General features: G+C 35.4%; 1 protein-coding gene across 1 annotated transcript in view; it reads right to left on the minus strand.

The window, feature by feature from the left end:
• Positions 1-10,261: 10,261 nt before the first annotated feature.
• LOC108572710 (ras-specific guanine nucleotide-releasing factor 2) overlaps positions 10,262-21,916 on the minus strand; it is a 78,032-nt gene continuing 66,377 nt past the window's right edge. The window contains exons 13-25 of the mRNA XM_017934986.1: positions 21,708-21,916; positions 21,231-21,340; positions 20,785-20,889; positions 19,946-20,167; positions 19,264-19,443; positions 18,179-18,480; positions 17,586-17,710; positions 16,261-16,281; positions 12,626-13,004; positions 11,956-12,053; positions 11,533-11,815; positions 11,007-11,204; positions 10,262-10,589 (exon numbers count right to left, since the gene is read on the minus strand). The exon at positions 21,708-21,916 is cut by the window's right edge and continues 165 nt beyond it. Of these exons, the coding sequence (XP_017790475.1) occupies positions 10,371-10,589; positions 11,007-11,204; positions 11,533-11,815; positions 11,956-12,053; positions 12,626-13,004; positions 16,261-16,281; positions 17,586-17,710; positions 18,179-18,480; positions 19,264-19,443; positions 19,946-20,167; positions 20,785-20,889; positions 21,231-21,340; positions 21,708-21,916 (2,451 nt within the window). The 3' untranslated portion in view covers positions 10,262-10,370. The remainder of the gene's footprint in view (positions 10,590-11,006; positions 11,205-11,532; positions 11,816-11,955; positions 12,054-12,625; positions 13,005-16,260; positions 16,282-17,585; positions 17,711-18,178; positions 18,481-19,263; positions 19,444-19,945; positions 20,168-20,784; positions 20,890-21,230; positions 21,341-21,707) is intronic.

Below are 21,916 nucleotides of genomic sequence, written 5' to 3' on the forward strand. Positions count from 1 at the left end.
AAGTGTACGTACGTAAGTTAACCAGGCTTGAAGGAAACCTTTCTCTTCTAAAAGAAGAAATAGATAGAAAATAGAAGAAAGGGAGGATATATGACAGACAGAGAAATGTGGTAGAAGAATTCAAGTTTCAGCGAAATGCTGAAAGAGCCTATCATACTGCCGTAAATTTTATTTATTGTACTTCTTGCCGTTAAAAGTAAGGAAAATATTTCAAATTTATGGGTCACTCGTTCTGTATAAAAATAATACAATGTTCCTGAAGGTGTCCAATTTAAATGTACTAAAATACTACAGTGTTGCTGAAAATACCTAATTTAACACGTTAAGCGCCATGTCAGTCACCGGCGACTGACAGTATACTTTTCGTTAGTCGTCTTCTGCTTATAGTTCGCATGGCCCACTTGACGGCCAAGTGTGGCCTGAATGGAACGGTAAGCGAAACAAGATGGGCGTTTAACGTGTTAAATATATTAAAATACTACAGTGTTGCTGGAAATACCCAATTTAAATACATTAAATATTTAAAAATACTATAGTGCTGCTGAAAGTACCTACAGTAGACGTATTAAATATTTGAAAATAACATAACGTTGCTCAAAATACCCAATACGTTCTTCTACTTATAATACCAACGCGTGTACTTTTCGTATCGTAAAGATCAAAAAACTCATTAGCTTAAAAGCGGCAGTTCGCTGCACTCTGAATAATCCGTTCCACCGTGATAAAATACATTTTACCATCGCGATCCCATTTAAAAAGCAGCTAAATAATGTCAAACAGTAAAAGAAGTTGACACTGAAGAACCTCTTAAGTGCTTAAAACTACACACCGATTGTTTCACGTTAGCTTTAGTATCGAACAATCAACGTTCCCAACCGTGTGTGCGATTTCGCGACGAAATTCTTCACACCAGCATATTCTTGCAATTTTCCAAAATTAATACTTGCAATTAAAGTACACGGCAGAAAATCACGATCCTGATCGAGTTTTAATCGTGTATTTGTTCACGCGTTTCGAAATATCGCGGTTTCGTATGTTTCTCTTTCAAGTGGTAAGCAACGCTGAAAGCTAAATAAAAATATTCGATCCTCTGTATTTACCCAAATAAATACAAATAACAACAAGTAAATGTAACGAGATCACCGAAAACGTTGCAATCCTGTCAAACACAGCAAATGAAATATCGAACAGATTGCTTGAAGAGTTGGAAATATCGTCGACCAAATTTTTGCGCAAAGTTTCACCAGAATGTTCGAATTAAGCTGGAAAATTTCACGTTTCAAAGTTTGCAAAATGAATTATTCGAGCAAAACGTGTACCGTTCAAAGTTGCAAAGTTCTTCAAAGATCGGCGAAACTCTTATTTCAATAGTGACCCATTGTCGAGAAAATTGTTTCTCATTGGCCAAGTAGTCTAGAACATCGGTGTAATTAGCAAATTGGTGAAAATAGTGCGGGAAAATGGTAATAAAAATGCGGTACAAGGATACAGAAGAATATTTTCTATTTAATGTATACAGATCGAAGATATAAAATGTTTGATAGACAATAGACAGCATTAACGATCAGTGTATAGTATTCAAATTGAAGTTCGAATAAATGTTGGCCTCCTTCATTGAATAATCCTCGAACAAGAAAATTCTGCGCTATTCCCCTCTTAGCAGCTTGTAAACAAATTTCGCAACATTCATGTTTCTCGATTGAATCGATGATAAATACACAGCGTTGACAAGTGGAGTTACGCAAATTTACACAATTGGCGAAGATAATCGCCGCCTTTTAACGCTCTTTGATTCAATCCCGCGAGCCACTTTTCACAATAGTAAGGATAATTATACAATACTTACAGTGAATGTCGATAATAGATGAGAAAGAGAGAGAGAGAAAGATTAAGGCAGATGCAACTATTACGGAAAATTGTATGATTTTCTCAATTAGAAACGACGTTTAGTGAATTACGATAATTCTCTTCCGTTTCTATACCGGACGTAAAAATTGCAATACAATAGTTTACAATGTAAGGTGGAATTGAAATTTCCACGATACTGTGACCTCAAACGACAACGAGTATTGTTAAATTTGAATAAAATCTGGGATTTTATACGGATGCTGTATCTTCATTGCGTTGAAATTGCTTTTCCACAATTAAAAATGTTTGAATTATAATGGAATTATTGATTTCACGGTAAACCAGGGAGAGAGAAGTTACTGTTAGAGGTGTAATTTTAAGAGAAAGATGCAGGAAATGGTGTTTAAATATAATTTAGCAATTATGTCGGTTTTTACGTTTGATTCTAATTTAGAAATTCGCTTTTGACAAACTTAGTGCAAGTTTTGCATTGAAGTAAATTATTCCATTTAACTGTCGACATCGTACACCTAAATCTCCACGTTAACGGTGGATACTTAATTAACATTTATTCACAACCAGCTGATGATTTGTGACAATATTATTCTGCTTAAGTTAATTACGATTAAAGGAACATTACGCTCGCTATGAATTTACAATTATTACACAGTCACATTCGTTTACAGGCACACGCATTCACACGTAACTTTTTATCCTGACGATCGTCGTCATTTTCCTGTATATCCCAGGATCTTCAACGAATTTTCTAATTTATCGAGTTATTTGGAATATTTGCTCGTAAATAAATTTGGAAAATAACTGTAATTTCACCCAATGAAAAGAAAGCCTAATTTCGTAAGCACAAAGACTTTTTCGCTTGTTTAAATACCTTTCAATTTTCTTTCCCATCATTTCATTTGTTGCACCGAAATATGCGTTAAATATGCATATTGAATTCGAATAGAATGTTGAGTAATACCTAAAATTAACACACGTTCAGTATATATTAAGTAATACGAGTATGAGATCAATGTTTAGAAATACAACGATGAACACAAATGGAAGTGACGAAAAATGATTTGAGTGCACTAAACATACTAAATGTCAAAGTATAAATTTAGTACCACGTTTCTAGTCACACGTGACAAATAAACATTCCTTGGTGTTCAAGTTTGAGGACGTGTACGAATACAATGGAAAGATCAGAGATGGAAACTCTATTAATAATAGGTAAACAATCTCAGTTCGTTGAAGAAATTCAATTTCAAACTTAATTCTTCGGGGGAAGAAATTATTTGAAGAAATTACATTTCTTAAGCTCGTAGACAAAGTTCTTTTAAATATTTCGTAACATAATTAAGCTATAAATAAAAATTAATTCGGAAAGATTTTTAGTTCTTAACACTTTGCGTCGAATAAAAAGTAGAAAAACCATAATGGAATTAACAATGATTCGAAGAAATAATTCGCTCTGATTTTTCTATTTAAACTGATCTTTGGAATAGGCAAATTTCTACGAATGAAAACTCACAGTGGCTTGAAAATCGATAAATTTATCAGGTCACTTGAATTTCACTCCTCGTATTTTTTATTTATTTCGTGCAACCGGAATATTTCTTTCAAATGTACATGTTGATTTTCGATATTACGCGGAACAGACTTTTGATATTCCGTTAACCAAGCTAATTGGAAGCTTTAACGGAGCACGATTTTTTCCACCTCCGGTGAAAATGTAAACGACTGATTCAACGAACTAAACTGAAATCTCATCCTGACGAAATGTTCTCCAGTTACGGTGATTCAAAACGTTAAAAGCAAATCAAATATTACGCGGATTTCAAACTTTCCACGTTTCGCGAAATATGCAATACGTATTTCGCAACTACGCGGTTTGAAGTTTCTTTCAGCAAATTCAACGCGTGTCCCTATTTACGCGAATTACAAATATTCCTATCAGAGAGTAATTACAGATAGTGTTTGGGAATTTGATGTCGGCTATTGTAACATTTTGTGTTAACAACTCGTTGTCACTGTAATGGATTTGCAAGTAATTATGTCAAATAACTGAAATCAAGTTTAAAGTCTAATTAGAGTTGTCTTAAGTACATCGAAGAATTTGTAAAATAACTTTAGAAGTGATTCAAAACTCCAGAAAGAATAAAATAAAAACGTTTAATGCACAGTGTAACAATTCACGTGAAATCTAATATCAGCACGAAGTTCTCTTATTAATTTTGTCACAAATTTTGAAATTTTGTAGCCCAAATTTTCACTTGCAAAAAGGGACGCCAAAATTAATATTCGTGATACACTAAAATTCCAGAATTTGAAAAATTCGAGATGTAACTAAAATTAGTAACAAATTGAAAGCTAATTCGCTGTTTGCTATACATTTCGAACACTGGAAGAAGATTACGAATCCTAAAATCATGAAATTATCCAGATGAACGTTAATGCAACAAATCCAAACAAACACGAACCCTTGAAAATAATTTTCTAGTTAAACGTAACAAAACTTCATTCGTATATAATTACTTTTAAACGATGTGACAAATTTTAATTGTCATTGTGTAACATTTAAACACTTGTCATATTATCCACATGTACATACGTGTATGCATATGTTCGAGAATGTGTGAACCTTGTCAAATTTTTCGCTACATCGTAGAGCGCATGTTCCTACAAGTTTTGATTACTTCTAAACTTTTGTGCGGCATGAAGCCGCCACGAAATTCATCAGGTCGAATGATATAATCCTCGCGACTTTTCAGTAAGAAAACTATTCGACAACACCTTTATTCTATATATGTAGGTCAGCTGCATTTCTCTCAGAAACTTTATTCTTATGCTCCTCAAAATCGGGACTATTATGCTCGACGTTCCTTTCTCCCTTAAACTTTTACAGATTATCGTCAATAGTCGAGAAATCTTTTTCAATCTTTCGACAATTATTCCAGAAAAATGTTCGAGCAAACCTGGAGCATCGAAATTTATACTGCTTGTATTTTAAATATGATTAAATGCAAGATGCTCAAAATACTGACGTCGAAGTAACATATTAAATCGATAAATTCTAAACGAAATTTAGATTTCATGAAAATTGAATAAAATTTCAGAATATTTAAAAAGACGGTATTTATCGAATTGATGAATGTTACGATATACATCGAATGTAAACGAAACGTACAATCTACAGGGTGTCTGTTTTAACTGAACACGATGGAGTGTCTCGGAAGGAATTGAAGCTGTCGAAACAATGTTCTTTGCAAAAGTTGTTCGGTACAATTTTGGGCTATAATATGGTACGACAGATTTTTCGCTCTTTCAGGATCAAATTAATTTTTTTTTTCAGTGGAAAGCTATATTTTTCTATTCTTAATGTTATAGAGTTTGTTGAGACGAATTGAACGAGGTGTCACTTCACGCCTTTTTGTTTTACAGAAAGTTGTGAAATCGTGGAGAGTTTGTCACAGTGTTGACCTAATTCCCCGATTCTTCACTATTTTACGATTTTTCATAAAACGAAATGACTTCGTGTCGCATATCGTTGAATTCGTCTCACGAAACGCTATCATATTTTCATATTGTGAAAAGAATCTACTTACACCAGATTATGTCATCGATCATACCGAACAATTTTCGTAAGAACGTTTGCAAAGTTATAAAAAGACACCTTGCATACCATTTCAAGTCGTAGTCGTAGCGTTCTAGTCGTAGTTACCTGAAGCTGTATCAGTTCTTACTCTTCATACACTTAATTTATGATCGTACAATATGAAATAGACATTTCTTGTTACAGTTAAGTATTTTTTGGTTTTTGGTTTTAACGAATTACTCTAGTCTAACGTTTACGAATCATATGGAAAGTGTCCGTTGTGGAGAAGATAACTGTTTGGCTCCGTGTTATACCGCAGAATGGGATGAAATTTCGGGAGTATTTGTAAGCACCTTTGATTTTTCACGTTTAAAGGAATACACGTTTTGTTAAATTTCATATTTATCTGCGCGATGTGATTGAACGTCAGACGCATTTTTATACTTAATCTTTAATTTCTTCGCATATCGAGATCTATCAACAACAACAATAATTATCTAGCTCTGTTTAAATTACCACTTAGTATCATATATTCCATACATTTGCGTATGTTTCTGTAGATGAATGCGTAGGGGCATGCCCGTGTATTACATTTATAGTCGCTGGAAGAAATGTAGCGAAGTCGTGATTTAAAGCGTTAACCCTTTCGCTGCGGATGATTTTAGTACGTTTAGTTGTGACCGCAAAATCTTCTGTTTCCGCGTTTTTCCTTTGAAATTAAAATCAAAAATACTAAAAGAACTGAAATTATAAATATTCCAAATTTGAATTTTAAAATTTACAGAAAATTTTAGAATAGAAATTCCAAATTTAAATCTTAAAATTCTCAAAATTAAAAAAGTGAAAGTATGCAGACGACAAGAATCAAGGCTTAAATTAAGAAGAAAGTATGCCAAAAAGCGCCATCAGCGCAGGACACTCAAGATCAATGCAGCGTTCTCCGTGTTTCGCTTAGAACTGAATCAAATCTAAGACATACTTCACGCTACCCTAACTGAGACACCAAATCCTCATCTTCCCAAATTTCTGTCGATTCTTATTACAAACTTCGACGCCTAACCGATTTTACGACCTCGCTATACTTCTTCCATCGACTACACGCAGAAGAAGGTACAAGTAAAATTGGCTCAGATTTATGCCAGCACGACTGTTCACGATATGTCGAAAATACAAATCACAAATATAAATTGCGTACAATTGTTTGCACAGAAAATTGTTCGCCAGTGTAAATACCGATTTATCTCTACGAATAACGGGAATATGAATATCGTGTCTCGTGTTTATCGGAAAGAATTCCTTGAGGACAATGTAACCGAATACTGAAATACAGAAACAAGAGGTGGTACGCATGGTGTATAAACAAGTGAAACGAAAGATACACTCTGGTGGCGTATACTATTAAATTATGCAAATGCAACTTCTATACACACTTTAGTAGAAAATATTCTTCTATGATATTATATAGGAGCGTTATCGTAAGTCGATTCGCTTGAAAGTACAACGTGAGATCGTACAGTTATATCTGTCTAATATTTCGATCGTTCGAAAACAAATTGGCACATTGTTTCAATCGTTTTTCGATCGATTAACGTGGATAAACTGTTAGAAATACATAGATTGTCATTTTATATCGATAGAGAAAACGATTAGAGAAATTAAAGGTATTTCATTTTATCACGATGATTGCCAGATAGTTCAAGACACGTACAGAGATGGATTACGTTAATCACTCACGTAGCTGTGATTTTAATACGTGATAGCGGGATACATCGTTCGATATAAAATACGAAATCTCGAGGAATTCGAGAGAATTTATTATAGAGTATTTGATTGTGACAATGTGATATGCTTCGAAGAATTATGAATAGCAAGTAAATGTATATATTAATTTGCACAATTATTTCCTCTTTTCCGTTCCAATAGAAGTCCTCGATAAAAGGAATTCACATATGAACACAAGTTTTCTAAGCAATTTCGCGTATCCTTTTTCTCTAGCAAGCGACAATATGTTTGTTGCTCCTCTAACCGAGGTACCACGTTGTAATAAAATTAATAACAAAGTTGGGGCTTTGTATTCAGGTACTCTATTTCTGACTCATAAGTGTATTTTACGATTGAAATACAAAAACTTCGGGGAGAAACAAGTTTCAGTGAAAGTACACAAATTCGATCCGTCTTCGGCCTAATTAATGCTTCGAAATATGGAAAATAATTGATATACCAATTTTTTCCTTTATAATTAATATTAATTCCAGAGCTTAACGCCGAATGCTGATAACATACTTATCATAGTCTTTCAAATTTAACCGTCTGTTGCACTTTAAACTCTATTTTGATAATTCGCTGAAATTTTCGACCAAAGAATTTAACAACTTTTCGACATTTTACAATAAAAACACTAAAAATAAATTTTCTTTTACCCTTCATCGGTCCCAAATGAAAGTAGAGAAAAAAAAAATTTGGAAGATTGTATTTGTGCACTTCACCGTGGATAATTCACGTTCAATTTCGCCGTTAACGAATACACATACTTAATTCTCGCGATAATCGTCTTTCCCGCGGTAACGAGGTTCGTCGTTGACGACAGTGACCAATGTTAAAATTCCATAGACATTGTTTGCGAATCACGCAGGTTATAGTCCCATTCGACTTTCAACAACATTTACGAGCGACACGCCTCATATTTACAATAACTAGTTCTTGTCCATCACAGATATTTATGCAAGGTAGAGTTACAATTATGGGATTAAGAAGTACGGCGAACAGAAAAACACAAGTCTCGAGATTTACAGCGGTTTATCGAAAAGTGGCTCGCTACGACAGGTGATATCCGATCGATTCGTGTAAAACATCTTGTAGGAAACGTGTGTGAGAGTTCATGTTCTCTGTAATACTTCTCCCGTACACGATCTTCAGGCGTACCGATAAAATTGATACGGAAAAAGGAGTACGATAACGAAACGATACGTTAGCCAATCTGTCGCTTCCGTTTTTCTTCCAAATACAAGACACGGCCAATGGTGAATCGATCGTAATAGAAAGTGAAAATTACAATAACGATTGCTTTCGAATGTTCCGTTCGGCGATTAGATAAAAAAAAAAAAGCTACAAGGAAGTAGTACGTGTGACATTTGTTCCAGCTGATCGAAAGCTTATCGCTAATATCGTTATTTAAAAGGAGAAAATTGTATAAGGAGTATTATTTCTAAGATGTTTGGCTGACAACTCTAGTAGGAGACACCTTTCTCTATTCGCAAATCTTCGTATCATCTTAATCTGGTAAGCACTTTTGTCGTTAAATTCGTCAATGTACGTGAAAATTCGGGTTTGATGATGACAAATCGCTTATTCTCTTTCCGCCCCCCCATTCACGCAATAGGTTTGCGCAACTCGAACCTTCCTGTCTTTCGAGATAAATGAAAATCACGTTTCGAAATGAAACAGTGTAACGTAACGAAGTTTCAATCTGTCTGATTCGATAAATAATCTTATTTGCTTCAACACGTTCATATAAACACTAATTGTCCACATTCACTACAACAACTTTAACAACACAATTATTAGACTGCAGCGTTGAAAATATCGCTAAGAATTACGGAGTAAACACCTTTGGATTACATTTAAATACACTTTTACTGATATGAGCGTTCCCAGTGTGAAGATAAACAGCACACGGTCGAATAAAGTCGAAGGTATAGGAATTTCTAACCACGTTCTGTCTTATCTCAAATCAATCCCAGAACGTGAGTAAATTATGAAGTGTAATTCAGAAAATTTCCTTCCTTCGAGTTTCGCAAAATTTCACAAACGAGAGGAATCAATAGGAGAGTAAATGAATAAACAAATGAAATACGAAACTCTACAATTAAGGATGGAGAAAGAATACTGACGAATCTTCGTGAAGAACGTCGAAATTAGATTAGGAATAAGTTATTAAGCTACTGATTGTCAAGTACAATCTTTCACCTCCGCCCGCTAATCTCCGTCACTAGCGTTTTTAATATCAATTTTCATTTGAACTTGAGTTTCAAAGAGTTAATACTGCTCGATTGAGCGACACTAATTAACAAATCAGCGATCGAAACGCCTCCGATTTCGTTAGCTAGTCTACACACCCCGTGAAAATCGATCGTTGAAAGTATATCAACGACAGCGTTCGTCTGTTTAACGTCGTCTCTCGACGAAGTAGAACATCTCGATAACAGTAATCAATACGGTGTAACAACGTAAGGTAAGAGTACACGATGACGTTACTCGAGAAAATCATTCTTTCCTACTCAACGATCCCGTAACTCCAATGAAATTGCTGAAAATTCGACGACGAATTTCTTTTTCTTCCCCCGTTTCCAAATTTGCTCCGCCCAAAAAAAATTCTCGTACCGACTTCCCTCAGATCTGACGTATGCAAACGCGTAACGGGATTCACGAGTCGAAATACAGAGAAAAAACGGACGTTACTGTGTCGACGAGCGAAAGAGCGTGGACAGAAATGGACGGGGTTGAAAACGCGTTGGCTCATATCCGGCACAAAATGACATCGTCTCGTACTATTTGCAGGAGATACTGGACATCTACATTGGAAGAAACTCGAGGAACAGGATGCACTAGCTGGTTAGGCTCTGGATCGCAGAATTTCGATGGAACATTCGTCCCACTTGCGTGATAAATAGATTAGGATCGAGAGATTATCAAGTTACAATTTATCAAGTTCTACGTTCTTCTCTGTTTTTGGTGTATCACGTAAACGAGAGAATTCCTTTGGTATTACAGGGGAGGTTAAATCTGTTCTCTTTATCAAGCCTGAAAATTGCCCGTGGGATCGCTAAAAATCTCTTCGCCAGATCTCTTACGATATAAAAAATAGCTCAAGGATTAAGGGAGTAATTACGTATTGATAACTGTTTGAAGTGGCCCTGGCAAATTAGATTCACTTTGTTGACGTATGACTTGCTGAGGGTGGCAGATTAATTAAGGTTGAACTACTTAGCCTGGATGTTCTCGGTTCGATCTCCAAGGACATGCGGTCGAGATCCTCCTCGTTCAACAGCAACGACGGATCAAGAAGGTAGTTTGTCACCTTTGTGATTAGTTCAATTTTATACGGCGTCTGCTGGAAATGCCGTATTTCTCGAATTACGTGGGCGATCTAGAAATAAAGGGAATTTCTATCGTTACGTGATAAGAAGAAGCGAAAGGGAAAGGGAAAGATTCAAAACTAAGGGTTGAATTTAGGAAATCACTTTAAAGCACTGTACGTAAAGAAACCTGATACAGCCTGAAGTGTAATTTAGTTACCTATTATAGAAAAGTGATTTCGAATGAATTTACAAAAATATCGATCCGATAAACACCATTCAGAATGATTCAGAATGACTGATTAGCCTCGTCTATTATAGGTTCGCACATATGCTATTTATTTGCAATTTAACGAATAATGGAAGGAAATGTTTTGATGTATCAGATACACGTAACTTTCTTCGAAATGATTACCTTTGTTGTCTATTGATCTCGTTAATAATAGAGTTCCTTTACTAAATGTTTTTTGATCATGCTTGTAACATACCATTCGCATTTTTGAAAAATTTAAAAGGCCATCTTCGGTCATGGTTGGCGTGCCTTCTTCTATGAAAGACAGATCTGATAGGTACAATCCTAAGTATGGGATGCAGGGTGGATCACATCGGTGCAAGGCGTCTCTTAAGTTTCTAAAACGGCCCTCGGCTGACACGATGTTCCGAAGTTTTTTAATCGTCTGCTGTGTCTAGAAATAAATAACACGAATTGAAAAATAATTATTCACCTTCAATTTCAATTTCCTTCATTCGTTGTATTTATTCCACTCTAATAGCCTAGTTTATCGTGTGAAATTAAGAAACGAACCTAAATGTACATCTATAAATGATTTAGAGCTGATGTTCGAAGTATTCGTAATTATCAATTTTCTCAGGGTCTGAACAAATATTTAAAAATGAAAAAAAGGAGGTGAAAATTTTCAGAAGGTGGAGGGTATAAGCTTCGAAATTCAAGTGTAGCGAAGTACTCTGTATAAATTCTCGTACCACCGTAGTTAGAAAAGATAATAATCTCACCGTTTTAGGAAGTTTCTCCCAAGTCTTTTTCAATCTATAAACACTGCTGTTCGCGAAGGCTGCCTGAATTTGCAACACACCGTTGTAATTGTGCAACACTTTGTTAATATCCGCCACAGCAGCCCATTTCTCAATCGCTGCAACCCTCGCTGACATGTTAGAACGTCGAATAATCTCCGAAACAACCAACCGCGAGACTTCGTTGAATCTCTTTGTCATTGAAAGTATATGCGGTGCTCTCGTTGCCTTGTCAGTTTTCATCCACGCCTGTCCAAGAAATTCTCTGCACAAAAATAATCACCAAACACATTCGGTGTGACGTAAAAAGCAAATGTTATCCATATTTTACTTTATCCGTTTCGTTTATTCGAATAAAAATTTCTCGGTGGAAAAAGGAATATCAGATATATTTTCACCACTTACTCGCTGGAAATAGATACGAAAATCTTGTGATCCAAATACGTCATCTGCTCCGCGATCTCAAGAGCGGATAGAGACTCGATACTCTCCTTACTTGGAACCTGAAGGAATTTGAAAATTTTAGCGAAAATCTAATAAATTCTAACAATTTCAAAAAATTGTACTTATTGGACGATTAATTGGACAACAAACATGAATGTTAAGGAGTTAACGCTAACGCAAATGGTGTCCAAATCCCGAGTCAAGGGTACCATAAAACAACTTGTTGGAAAAAAGGCACATACGCCAAAACGCCATTTCAAGAAAATCGATTTCAAAGTTTTCATTAGCATACTGCTTAACAAAAAGTAATGCAATTAAATCCAAAAGAGAAATAATATGTCCTCGGTATGAAACATACAGTGTCTCCCACTGATATTCGGATACTCTTTAGAACAGTGTGACTTTTTCAAAATTCGACCTAACGACTTGAGTTTCTTCGAGAAGTTAGAAGAATTAGCATACTAGATGACGTGTACAAAAAATTTTGAAAACTGTACATATGTAACACATACTGACTCGACTTAAATGACATACAACAAGCCTAAGTGCCCTTTTCCTTTGCAATAATACTGATCAACGAATTAATCAAAATTGTCGCTAAATTGATCACTGAAATGTTGCTTATACGTACAACAGGAGGAGCTATCAGTTTCATAAGGTCCACCTTGTTGCTCTCTGGCTCTTCCTTAGTTATCAATCTAAGAAGTTGACTGGCTGCTTTGTGCTCAGCTGGTAGAAGATTCGGATAGTAAACGATATCTTCCAGGAACTCGATTGTCAGATTTTTCAATTTTTGATCAGACTCGAAATCTTGAGCGTGTTTCGAGATCCAGTGCCTCAACACGTTTAACACTCTCATGGTGGCTGCAGTTGACATAACCGACTCTTTTCGCCTGTTTTTGTCCCGACAGGAACCGCTCCGGTTGTACCCGTCCATGCCTTTGTCCGGAGGATTGCTTGACGCAGAGGTGGCAATTGCAAATGCAGTTGCAGCAGTTGACGTACTGCTCCTACATGTTTGGAACAGATCGTTAATTGTTTACTCGCCTTCGAATTCGGGATGCTAATATTGTTTGAATGTGTCGGTATATCGGTGATACTTCTTGTTACAATAACTAGACATTTCTTCATAAATTCTGATTAAATTTTTCGAGTTGATTGTTACCAACGTGTTTCTAGGTAATTTGGGGATTACCAAATTTCGAGAAGTGCTTGTGAATCGAGAGTTTCGTTTAAATTGTTCAAAATTCGATTGTAATTCTGTTTGCTTTTCATATCGTCAGGAAAATTTGCACCTTATTGCGAATTAATTCGGCTGTGAAAAATATTACATGGCACTGACGTAGAAATTTAACAATTACATATTCGGTACTATTTTTTTACGGATCAACGTCTGAAAAGTTGACTGCTACAATGGAACGTTTCAGTTTTCCAATTCGATTCTTAATTTAATTGCAATTTTTAATTTAACAATTAGAAGTACAATATTGCGAATAATTTCGAAAATTGACACAACCTCGTTATTATTTATCGACTTTTCTTTATCTCCCCTTACTTTCGTTTGCAAGTGCAATTTTTTTTTTCAATTAAAGCGCGAGCCTCCTCTGAGAAAGGAAGAAAAATTTCGCACAATTGACAACGCTGGTTTCAAAACGTGAATATTCTAATATGTATTTATTTACATATATTACGTACTAATAAAAATGATTTTCAATTCAACGCATTAGTTTTACTTGCACTGAAAATATTTCATACGTTTCAATACATACTGACTTCTGACACTACTTGTCAGTATCAAGGAATAATGTTTAATTGACGTACACAGAGAAAGATGACCCACTGCTGTTAAACAGAGTAATTCACTCGACTCTTGGTAACGACTTGCAAAAATTCTGCACTCTCACATACCGGGTGTGCTTTTCGAGCGGCCGCTGCTGCCTCGAAAGTGTTAAAAATGTTAATTTCTACAAGAGTGTGTTCAATTTAAAAACGCGACATTTATTACATAAAACTAATTTCTCGTGTGCTTTGCAATTGTTCGAACTTCAAGGTGGATAACTTCATCTTCCTCTTTCACTTTAGTCACAATTAACATTCGGCAGTAGTGGACAATTAGGTGTAAAAGAATATACGATCCTTTTCTTATTATCTACAAACTACTTAGCTACTACTCTATATCATTTCTACCAATCATTCGAAATATGCTGAACCTTGTTGTACTTCAAAATACGTAAATTGATGTTATTGTATGCCACGTGTATGCATTAGTACGGAAATACTAATATGAATGTAAAAAAAAAAAAATTAGTAAATAAAAAGAATAAATTTAGTAAATTTATTTGACTTTTCTACACTTTTATTTTTCTATTATTCGTGAAAATTGATCGAATCTTTTTTTGAAACAAGTCAGCTTACTGCGAACGATTTGTCTAATCTAAAATCTAATGTGCACTAATGTGCGTTTTGCTCACTAGTTAACTAACATATATCGACGATGCAACATATGTATCTGGTCGCTACACTACATATATAAACGTGGTAAATACTATTACCGCGAACGTCAAGGGACACAAAGCGTGTAATGGTTTCAAACTATTTCTATTTCGTTTACCTCGCCCACGATGCAATGTAGCTTACAAAGAAAAAAAGCACAATTTTGTGGCACAGTGGGTATAATATATCGACGAGTTATCCTGTGTAGAATAAGCAATTAACGTAAGTCGGGCAATTTTATTTTCACATGATAAAAATCCCACGAATAGAAAACGAAGATGAAAAGAGTACATAGGCAAAATTCGACGTAACCGCAATGCAGAATTTTAATAATACACAATGTAGAGGGTAAATTTCGTGGCAAATCAGGCACTCATGCATAAAGAATTGCACATTCGTTGATAGAAAAATTAACGAAATGTTCGAACTTTCTTCAACAGCTCTTTCAAACTAACTAAAACACAAAAGATGTGATAACAGCTTGTAAAAGGACTTGCAATACTCCTCCAAGTATGAACCTTACAAACGCCTTGTACGTTTCATCGAGGAATACATGTTTACCTTCGACGAAATGCGTGAAATGTGAAATTTGTGCGGACAGATTTAGTAGAAAACTAGCTCGTGCAAACAAGGCACAAGAATACGTAGCTTCTCTTTCTCCGGAGTGTTATAGAACGTATGTCGGATCGACATTATTTGCGATGTGTATTTCCACGTCTCAGACGGTCTACAGATCATTTCGTATCAACCGTTCGCCTGGAATGTCTCTGTTATGTTTACAAATACGAACGAAAATTATTACGTTACGGTCCCCTCTGTGACTAGCAATAACTTGGAACTTTCCCATTTCTAAATGCAAAGCTGAATTCTACAGTAAAAAAATATACGTATTCGAATACGATAATAGGCAAAAAATGGACATTCTTTCCCTTTACTCTTCGATCACTAATCACCGTGTTAAATAAATATCGCGAGGAATCTTCCAGTGCACCCTTAGCTCGCTTTTTCCTTAAAAAAATGTGAGGAACTTTCGTCTCTTTTCCCATTTCTAAATGCAAAGCTGAATTCTACAGTAAAAAATAGACGTATTCGAATACGATAATAGGCAAAAAATGGACATTCTTTCCCTTCGCTCTTCGATCACTAATCACCGTGTTAAATAAATATCGCGAGCACCCTTAATTCGCTAAATAATAAATATCCAGTGCAGCCGTAGCCCGCTTTTTCCTTAAAAAGGTGAGACGACACCTGGTCTGTCGCGAGATTTATCAACGGTGCACATAATTTTCGTCAGATTTCTAGTTCGCCCTTGGGAAACTCCGATTTTCCGACGCGTCTGCGGCTGTTGAGGGTGAACAAAAAGGAAAATTCGAGAAAACTCTTTAAAAAATAGCCTTTCTTCGCAAACGAAACGAAACAAACGTTTTCTCTTCCGTCGATTGGAGCAATATATGTCCGTTGATAGTTGATAATTAATATGACACAGTTTATGGAGAAATAAACGTAGACTATCTTCTTGAAACTGTCGGATCGATCGAATGCTTTGGATATTTCACCTGAAATTGACAGCGAAAGTGACATCACGTACAGAAGTGTGAAGGAATACAGAATTACAAACTCTCCAACGTGTGTCGAGCGAGTGCAAACAAGAACTGAACGAAAGAGCGTAGAGGTGAATTGGTGATAATACAGCTCGCCATGCGTCACGCAGAGTGAAATATTGCCGTTTGTTTTTCTTTGTTTTTGTTCAGAAGCAGAAATGATGACACTTACCAGATAGGTTCAGGTCCAACGCTATAAGTGACACAAAACGACATATGAGACACAGTTGTATTAAAAAAAAAAACCAACGAAAATTCTTATCCTGTATTAAGGAATTAATTTCATGAGTTGCATAAGGAAAAATTATTCGAAACAGCGGACAAATGCGTATAAAATGAGCATCGCGAATGACTTACGTCGCCTTTCGAATTAATTATTGTATCGTTTAAAAGGAAATTGGTATGCACGTTTGCACAGCACTGCGACGAATAGAACAATTACACGAAACCGTGGAAATTTGTATTTCGAACAATTTCTGTGACTAAACAACGATACATTTCTCTGTGAAAAATGTACACGTCCGATTTGCTTATAATTTACTCACTCGAAAGATTCGACTGTCTAATTAGAAATAATCAAAGGAAAATCTTGGAATTTCATCTTGTACCTTGGTTTCCTATAAAAAGAAGTTCAATTGCTACACATATGCATTTTCAAGACGTAGAAATGAACGGTGTACATGGAACAAAGGAAGTTTGTACTTATTGTGAAGTAACGTAAGATAGAAACAGACATGATTGATATTAACCACGAGGGAAATGTATGCTTTGTATATAGAAAAGAAATACAAGAAAAACAAGATGAGATACACACAAACTTTCCAACTGTTACGTATGCAATATTTCGTAAAAGAAAAAAAAAGAAAGAAACAAACAAACAATAGAGAATAATATTATTGAAAGAAAGGCAGAAAGATACGAATATACGTTTGTCTACGAAAGAAAAGGAAGATTCGTTGTAAGGCGGAAGAAAACACGTAAGATACCGAGACAAAGCACTCATGCGTAAGAAAGTGAAAAATACCTTTATTACAATCAACATTCAATAGCGATACCGTAAAACGAAATAGAGATAATTCCTTCTTTTTTCTTTTTTTTTCTGTCTCTCCTTTGAGAATATACAAAACGCCTGTACAAGTCAGTTGTTCTTAATTATATTCAAGGTATGCACGCGTTCAATGAAGATGTTGATCGTTATATCGTCGTTGTTTATATATTATTACTATTCAATTCACTTAGTACATTTCACTGTCCTCAGATGTTTTCTTTTTTTTTTTTTTTTTTTTTTTGGTTTTTTGAATGCTACTGTTTCCTTCGAATACAGTAGGTGATAATATAAATTTTGTTCGATCGTATTTCGTTATTATAAAGTGACAATATCGCATAATCGTTGGGAAATTAAGAATTTCTGATCGATCGACATGCGCACTCTTTTATGATGTGTACAACAACGTATGGATGTAAACACTTAAGCACGTCAGGAATACTCGCACGAACCTGCGCTGACTTTGCCGGAAGCTGGTTATCACTACGCCAGCTTTGCTGGAAACCTGGTCGTGTTGGAAGTTCCCTTGGGAAGACATTTCGGTTTCTTGAATGGACCGCCTGCTTGCCCAATAATTCTACGAAAGAAATATTTTTGATCCTTCGTAAGAAGAAAGTAGATTTGGTGGATGATGGTGAATGTAATGTATCTTAAATGAAACTGTCACGCTCCTTTCGGTACTATAATCCTTTGGAACTGATGTTATTTTTTAAAAATAGTAATATTTATAGGAAAATGTGACAAATTATAAATTGTTTCATTGTAATAATTTTGAGTCATTTTTTCACGGTTTCTGCTTGTTAGAACCGAAGATCACCTTGATATATTTATCGTAATGTAAGAAATTGTCCAGAGTTAAAAGAAAATAGAAAATTACGAATTCGCTTCTGAGGATCGCACCTATTCTCAGATTGCAATTAAAACGGTAAAGATATAGTTAACATAATGGTTATACGGCATTTTAGTGAGAATAAATATTAATATGGAATAATTAATATTAACGTTTAAGTACGAAAAGATATAGGAAAATAATTTTTAAACATACTCCAGTTATTGTGGAAATTGAGCTACTTCTTGCAGTAGCCGCTGGAGCAGAAGCAATGGATGCCCTGTGTTCGTTGTGATGTGGTTGTTTCTGCAAATTGTGTTGAACAGACTGATACAGTACAGACGAACTGCTTGTCTCAGCTTCGACCGCAACATGTTTGTCTTTCTCTTCTTTGATTGCCTCTTTCTCACTTGCTTCGAAAAATTTTGATTTTGGTGTCGAAGATGTCTTTGACTGTGGGTCTTCCTTCAACTGTTTTGGCGTTTCTGGTTCCGAATCGTCGTAGGTAAACTGTTCATCTGAAAATTTTATTTTATACTTGACAGAGAGGGAGAGAGAGAGAGAGAGAAAGAGAGTAAGTGGGTGAATGAGTGGATGAGCGATTGAGTGGGTGAGTAAACGAGTGGATGAGTGAAGGAGAAAATGAGTGGATGAGTGAAGGAGTGGATAAGTGAGTGAGTGGGTAACTGAGTGAGTAGGGAACTCGGTGAGTGGGTGAGTGAGTAAGTGGATAATTGAATGAGTGAGTGGGTAATTGAGTGAGTGGGTAATTGAGTGAGTAGATGACTGAGTGAGTGAATGACTGAGTGAGTAGGTGAATGGGTGAGTATGTGAGTAAATGAGTGGGTGAGTAGATGAGCGAATGAGTGGGTGAGTAGATGAGTGAAGGAGTGAATGAGTGGATAAGTGAAGGAGTGAATGAGTGAAGGAGTGGGTGAGTGAATGAGTGGATGAGTAGGTGAGTGAGAGAGAGAGAGAATAGCATTGAAAATCAATGATCAATTATCGATGTAATGACGATTACTGGATATAATTTGCGAATATTGTTCGTTATTAATTCTTTGTATTTCTACTAATTACTAATGCCCATAACCAACTCTCTATACATTTTCCTATTAATCATCGATGATTATTATCGTCTGAATTTCTATCTTTAAGAAAATTGCATTATTTGCAATTTTACAAAGTTGATAATCTCTTAATAATTTAATTTCATTAAAATTATATTAATTATTGTAGTTGATATTATTGCAATTTTTATTAAAAAAAATATATATAGACATAATAATTGTGTGGCTCACCATCTTTCGAAGGTTCCGATGCAACAGGTGTATCAGTTTCTTCAGAGACACCACGTGAATAAGTTGTCCCCTCTTGAGGGCTCCGATCCGATCCAGAACCTGATACGGAACCTGTTGATCCGACTAATGTCACGGAACTGAGGTTACTCGGCGAGGAAGGGGCACTGATAACTGTGTTATCTGAAATCACGTACGTTGTTATTGCGATTTATATACCTGCGAACAATACGATTCATTAATTACGCATTGGTTTAACACTGATATCAAGAATGTATCATTTTATCAAAACGATTCTCATTCATACTTTTCCGTAAAAATAGCTCATTTATCTTTTTTCAGCAGTTACTAACAATAATCCAGAGAAACATTATTTACTATGAGGATCGTATACCGTGGCAATACTGCATGCACAATCCGCACAACTACAACACACTAGCGTAAATAAATGTGTCAATGAATTTGTCTGATAGCAAATTATACTTGCTTGAAGCAAATAATTTGTCTGGCAGTAATCATGTATCGATGTTCGAATTTTGTAAGGGAAATCAAATTGCACGAATTCGATTCACCTTTCTTAAGGAGAAATGACTCGATTTGCAGTTATTCTATGATCTCTATTCACTTCAGAAACGTGAACAAAACGACGGAAAACTCGTATCTCTTCGCTGAAACGTTGCCTCACCTGTGAGAGTTTCAGAACTCGACGAAACGGCAATAACTTTCGGTATAGTCAAATGACAGCCGTCGTCCTCCTCTTTCTTTTCTTTGTCCACGCGAATGCTGATTTTTCGTGGTGTTGCTGGAGATTGCGAGCCAACGGACGCAGTGGATGATTGTATAGTGGGGCTGCGTTTTATTATCGGAGGAGCCTCCGATATTAAACCTAATTGTTGCTCTTCGTCCACTATAAAATATTGATCAATTGTGAATTACGGTTACCATCAGTGGCACGAATTAGCAGAAGTCACAGAATAACTTTCAGACATTTCGTTTACCCTCGACTGATTTCAGTGAAAATTAGAATGCAACTCGTTCAGTGAGAAATGGAATACTTGCCGATTTGTGGGAAAAAGTGAGGAAAGTGTAACAGTGTTTCAGCACTTTGAAAATCGGTACACTACTAGGACATGCAAGAAGTACTACAAAGTTCGCAGTCAAGTGAATTATGGTTGTATGTTTCGATGAGATAGATCTACTTAATGAAAACTTATAAACAACTACACAGGAGTTTGATTAGCTAATTTTGTCTCAATGTTGTTAAGTTATTTCTCTGTGAATTCATTTTGTGTAAATTATAGGGCTAATTTTTCCAAAGTGCAAACTAGGATGTTTAATTTTTAAAAATACGCAAAATGACGTATTTTCTATTCATCATTGGTGAACTGTGTAAAATTATAGAAAGAGTAATACACTGGTTCAGATTAATTGATATTCAAAAATCATTGCTGTATACGGTTTTTAATTTCTCAGTGCATAGTGAAGGAGCTACTATTACAATCTCTACTGTAACAAAGAAATTACCCTTTTTATTTCGCCAATATCCCTTTGAGTTAAGCGTGTATCCACCGCTACAAGTATCACCGTGATTTCTCGCTTCCCGACAATCACTTATTTCAGATCCATACCCTGAATGTGAAAAAGAAATTAAAATATGATTAATAGTTCTCTGTGCTAGCTTTAAGAGCAAATTAATCACGTCACATTGTACATTCTTTTCCAACTACATTTCTGGATAAAAAAAGTTGGTACTTTAGGAATTCTAATGTGTGAGTTTACATTTGCAAAATGAGGACTGTTTGAATATGAAGATATTGTTTTAGTAAAGGTTAATTGTACCAATGGATATAATATTAATATTGAATAAAATTAATTTTGCAAAATATTAACATTGAGAAGAATATAATAATAATACCAATTATTCAATAATATTGTGTAGTATTAAATAACAAGGTTGATTAAAATTATACCGGAAACAGAACTGGCTCCGCTGGTTCTTCGTGGTGAAACACTGCTTCTTCTTCGATCATCCACGTGCAATTGCGAGTCCGTTGTGTTTCCACCCAGCACATCCAAAGATCTAGAGACACAATTATATTCCAACACGAAAGTCATGAAAATAACACAAGCTAATGTTTAAACTGTCTTCTACAGCTACATTAAATTTCGATTATCACAGTAAATTATTATAACGTTAAAAAGTTAATATTTCAAGAAATTCATAATCCTCTTTGTTACAATTTTTAAGAGAGTTTCCTACGGTCAAATAGATCTTGCAAAATATGAAGTAACTTCTGTAAAAGTCATAACTTAGAAATAAGTTTAAGTCGAAAATATAGAATAAAATTTCGTTTTAACAAAAAGTCATTTTCGAAGGAAATCGAGTCTGGATCTATCGATCTTCAGATTCCTAAATAACGACGATAAATTAAGAATAGCGAGCTTACACGAGAGAACCAGTATGTATCTCAGCATCGGGTGGTTCAGCTTCGTAAAAGACTTTCTTGAGAGCTTCCAACACGGTAACACCATCGGTGAACACCCGATAAGTTAGCAGAAAAGTGTTAAGAAAATCGATGCTGAGAAATCTTAGATCCGTCAGACGTTGAAGTAACCGTTCCGGAGTGGCTAATCGAATCTGCGGGATCTTGCAGGA

Source organism: Habropoda laboriosa, unplaced genomic scaffold (assembly GCF_001263275.1).
Source record: "Habropoda laboriosa isolate 0110345459 unplaced genomic scaffold, ASM126327v1 scaffold22, whole genome shotgun sequence".
In the NCBI taxonomy this organism is placed as follows: Eukaryota; Metazoa; Arthropoda; class Insecta; order Hymenoptera; family Apidae; genus Habropoda; species Habropoda laboriosa.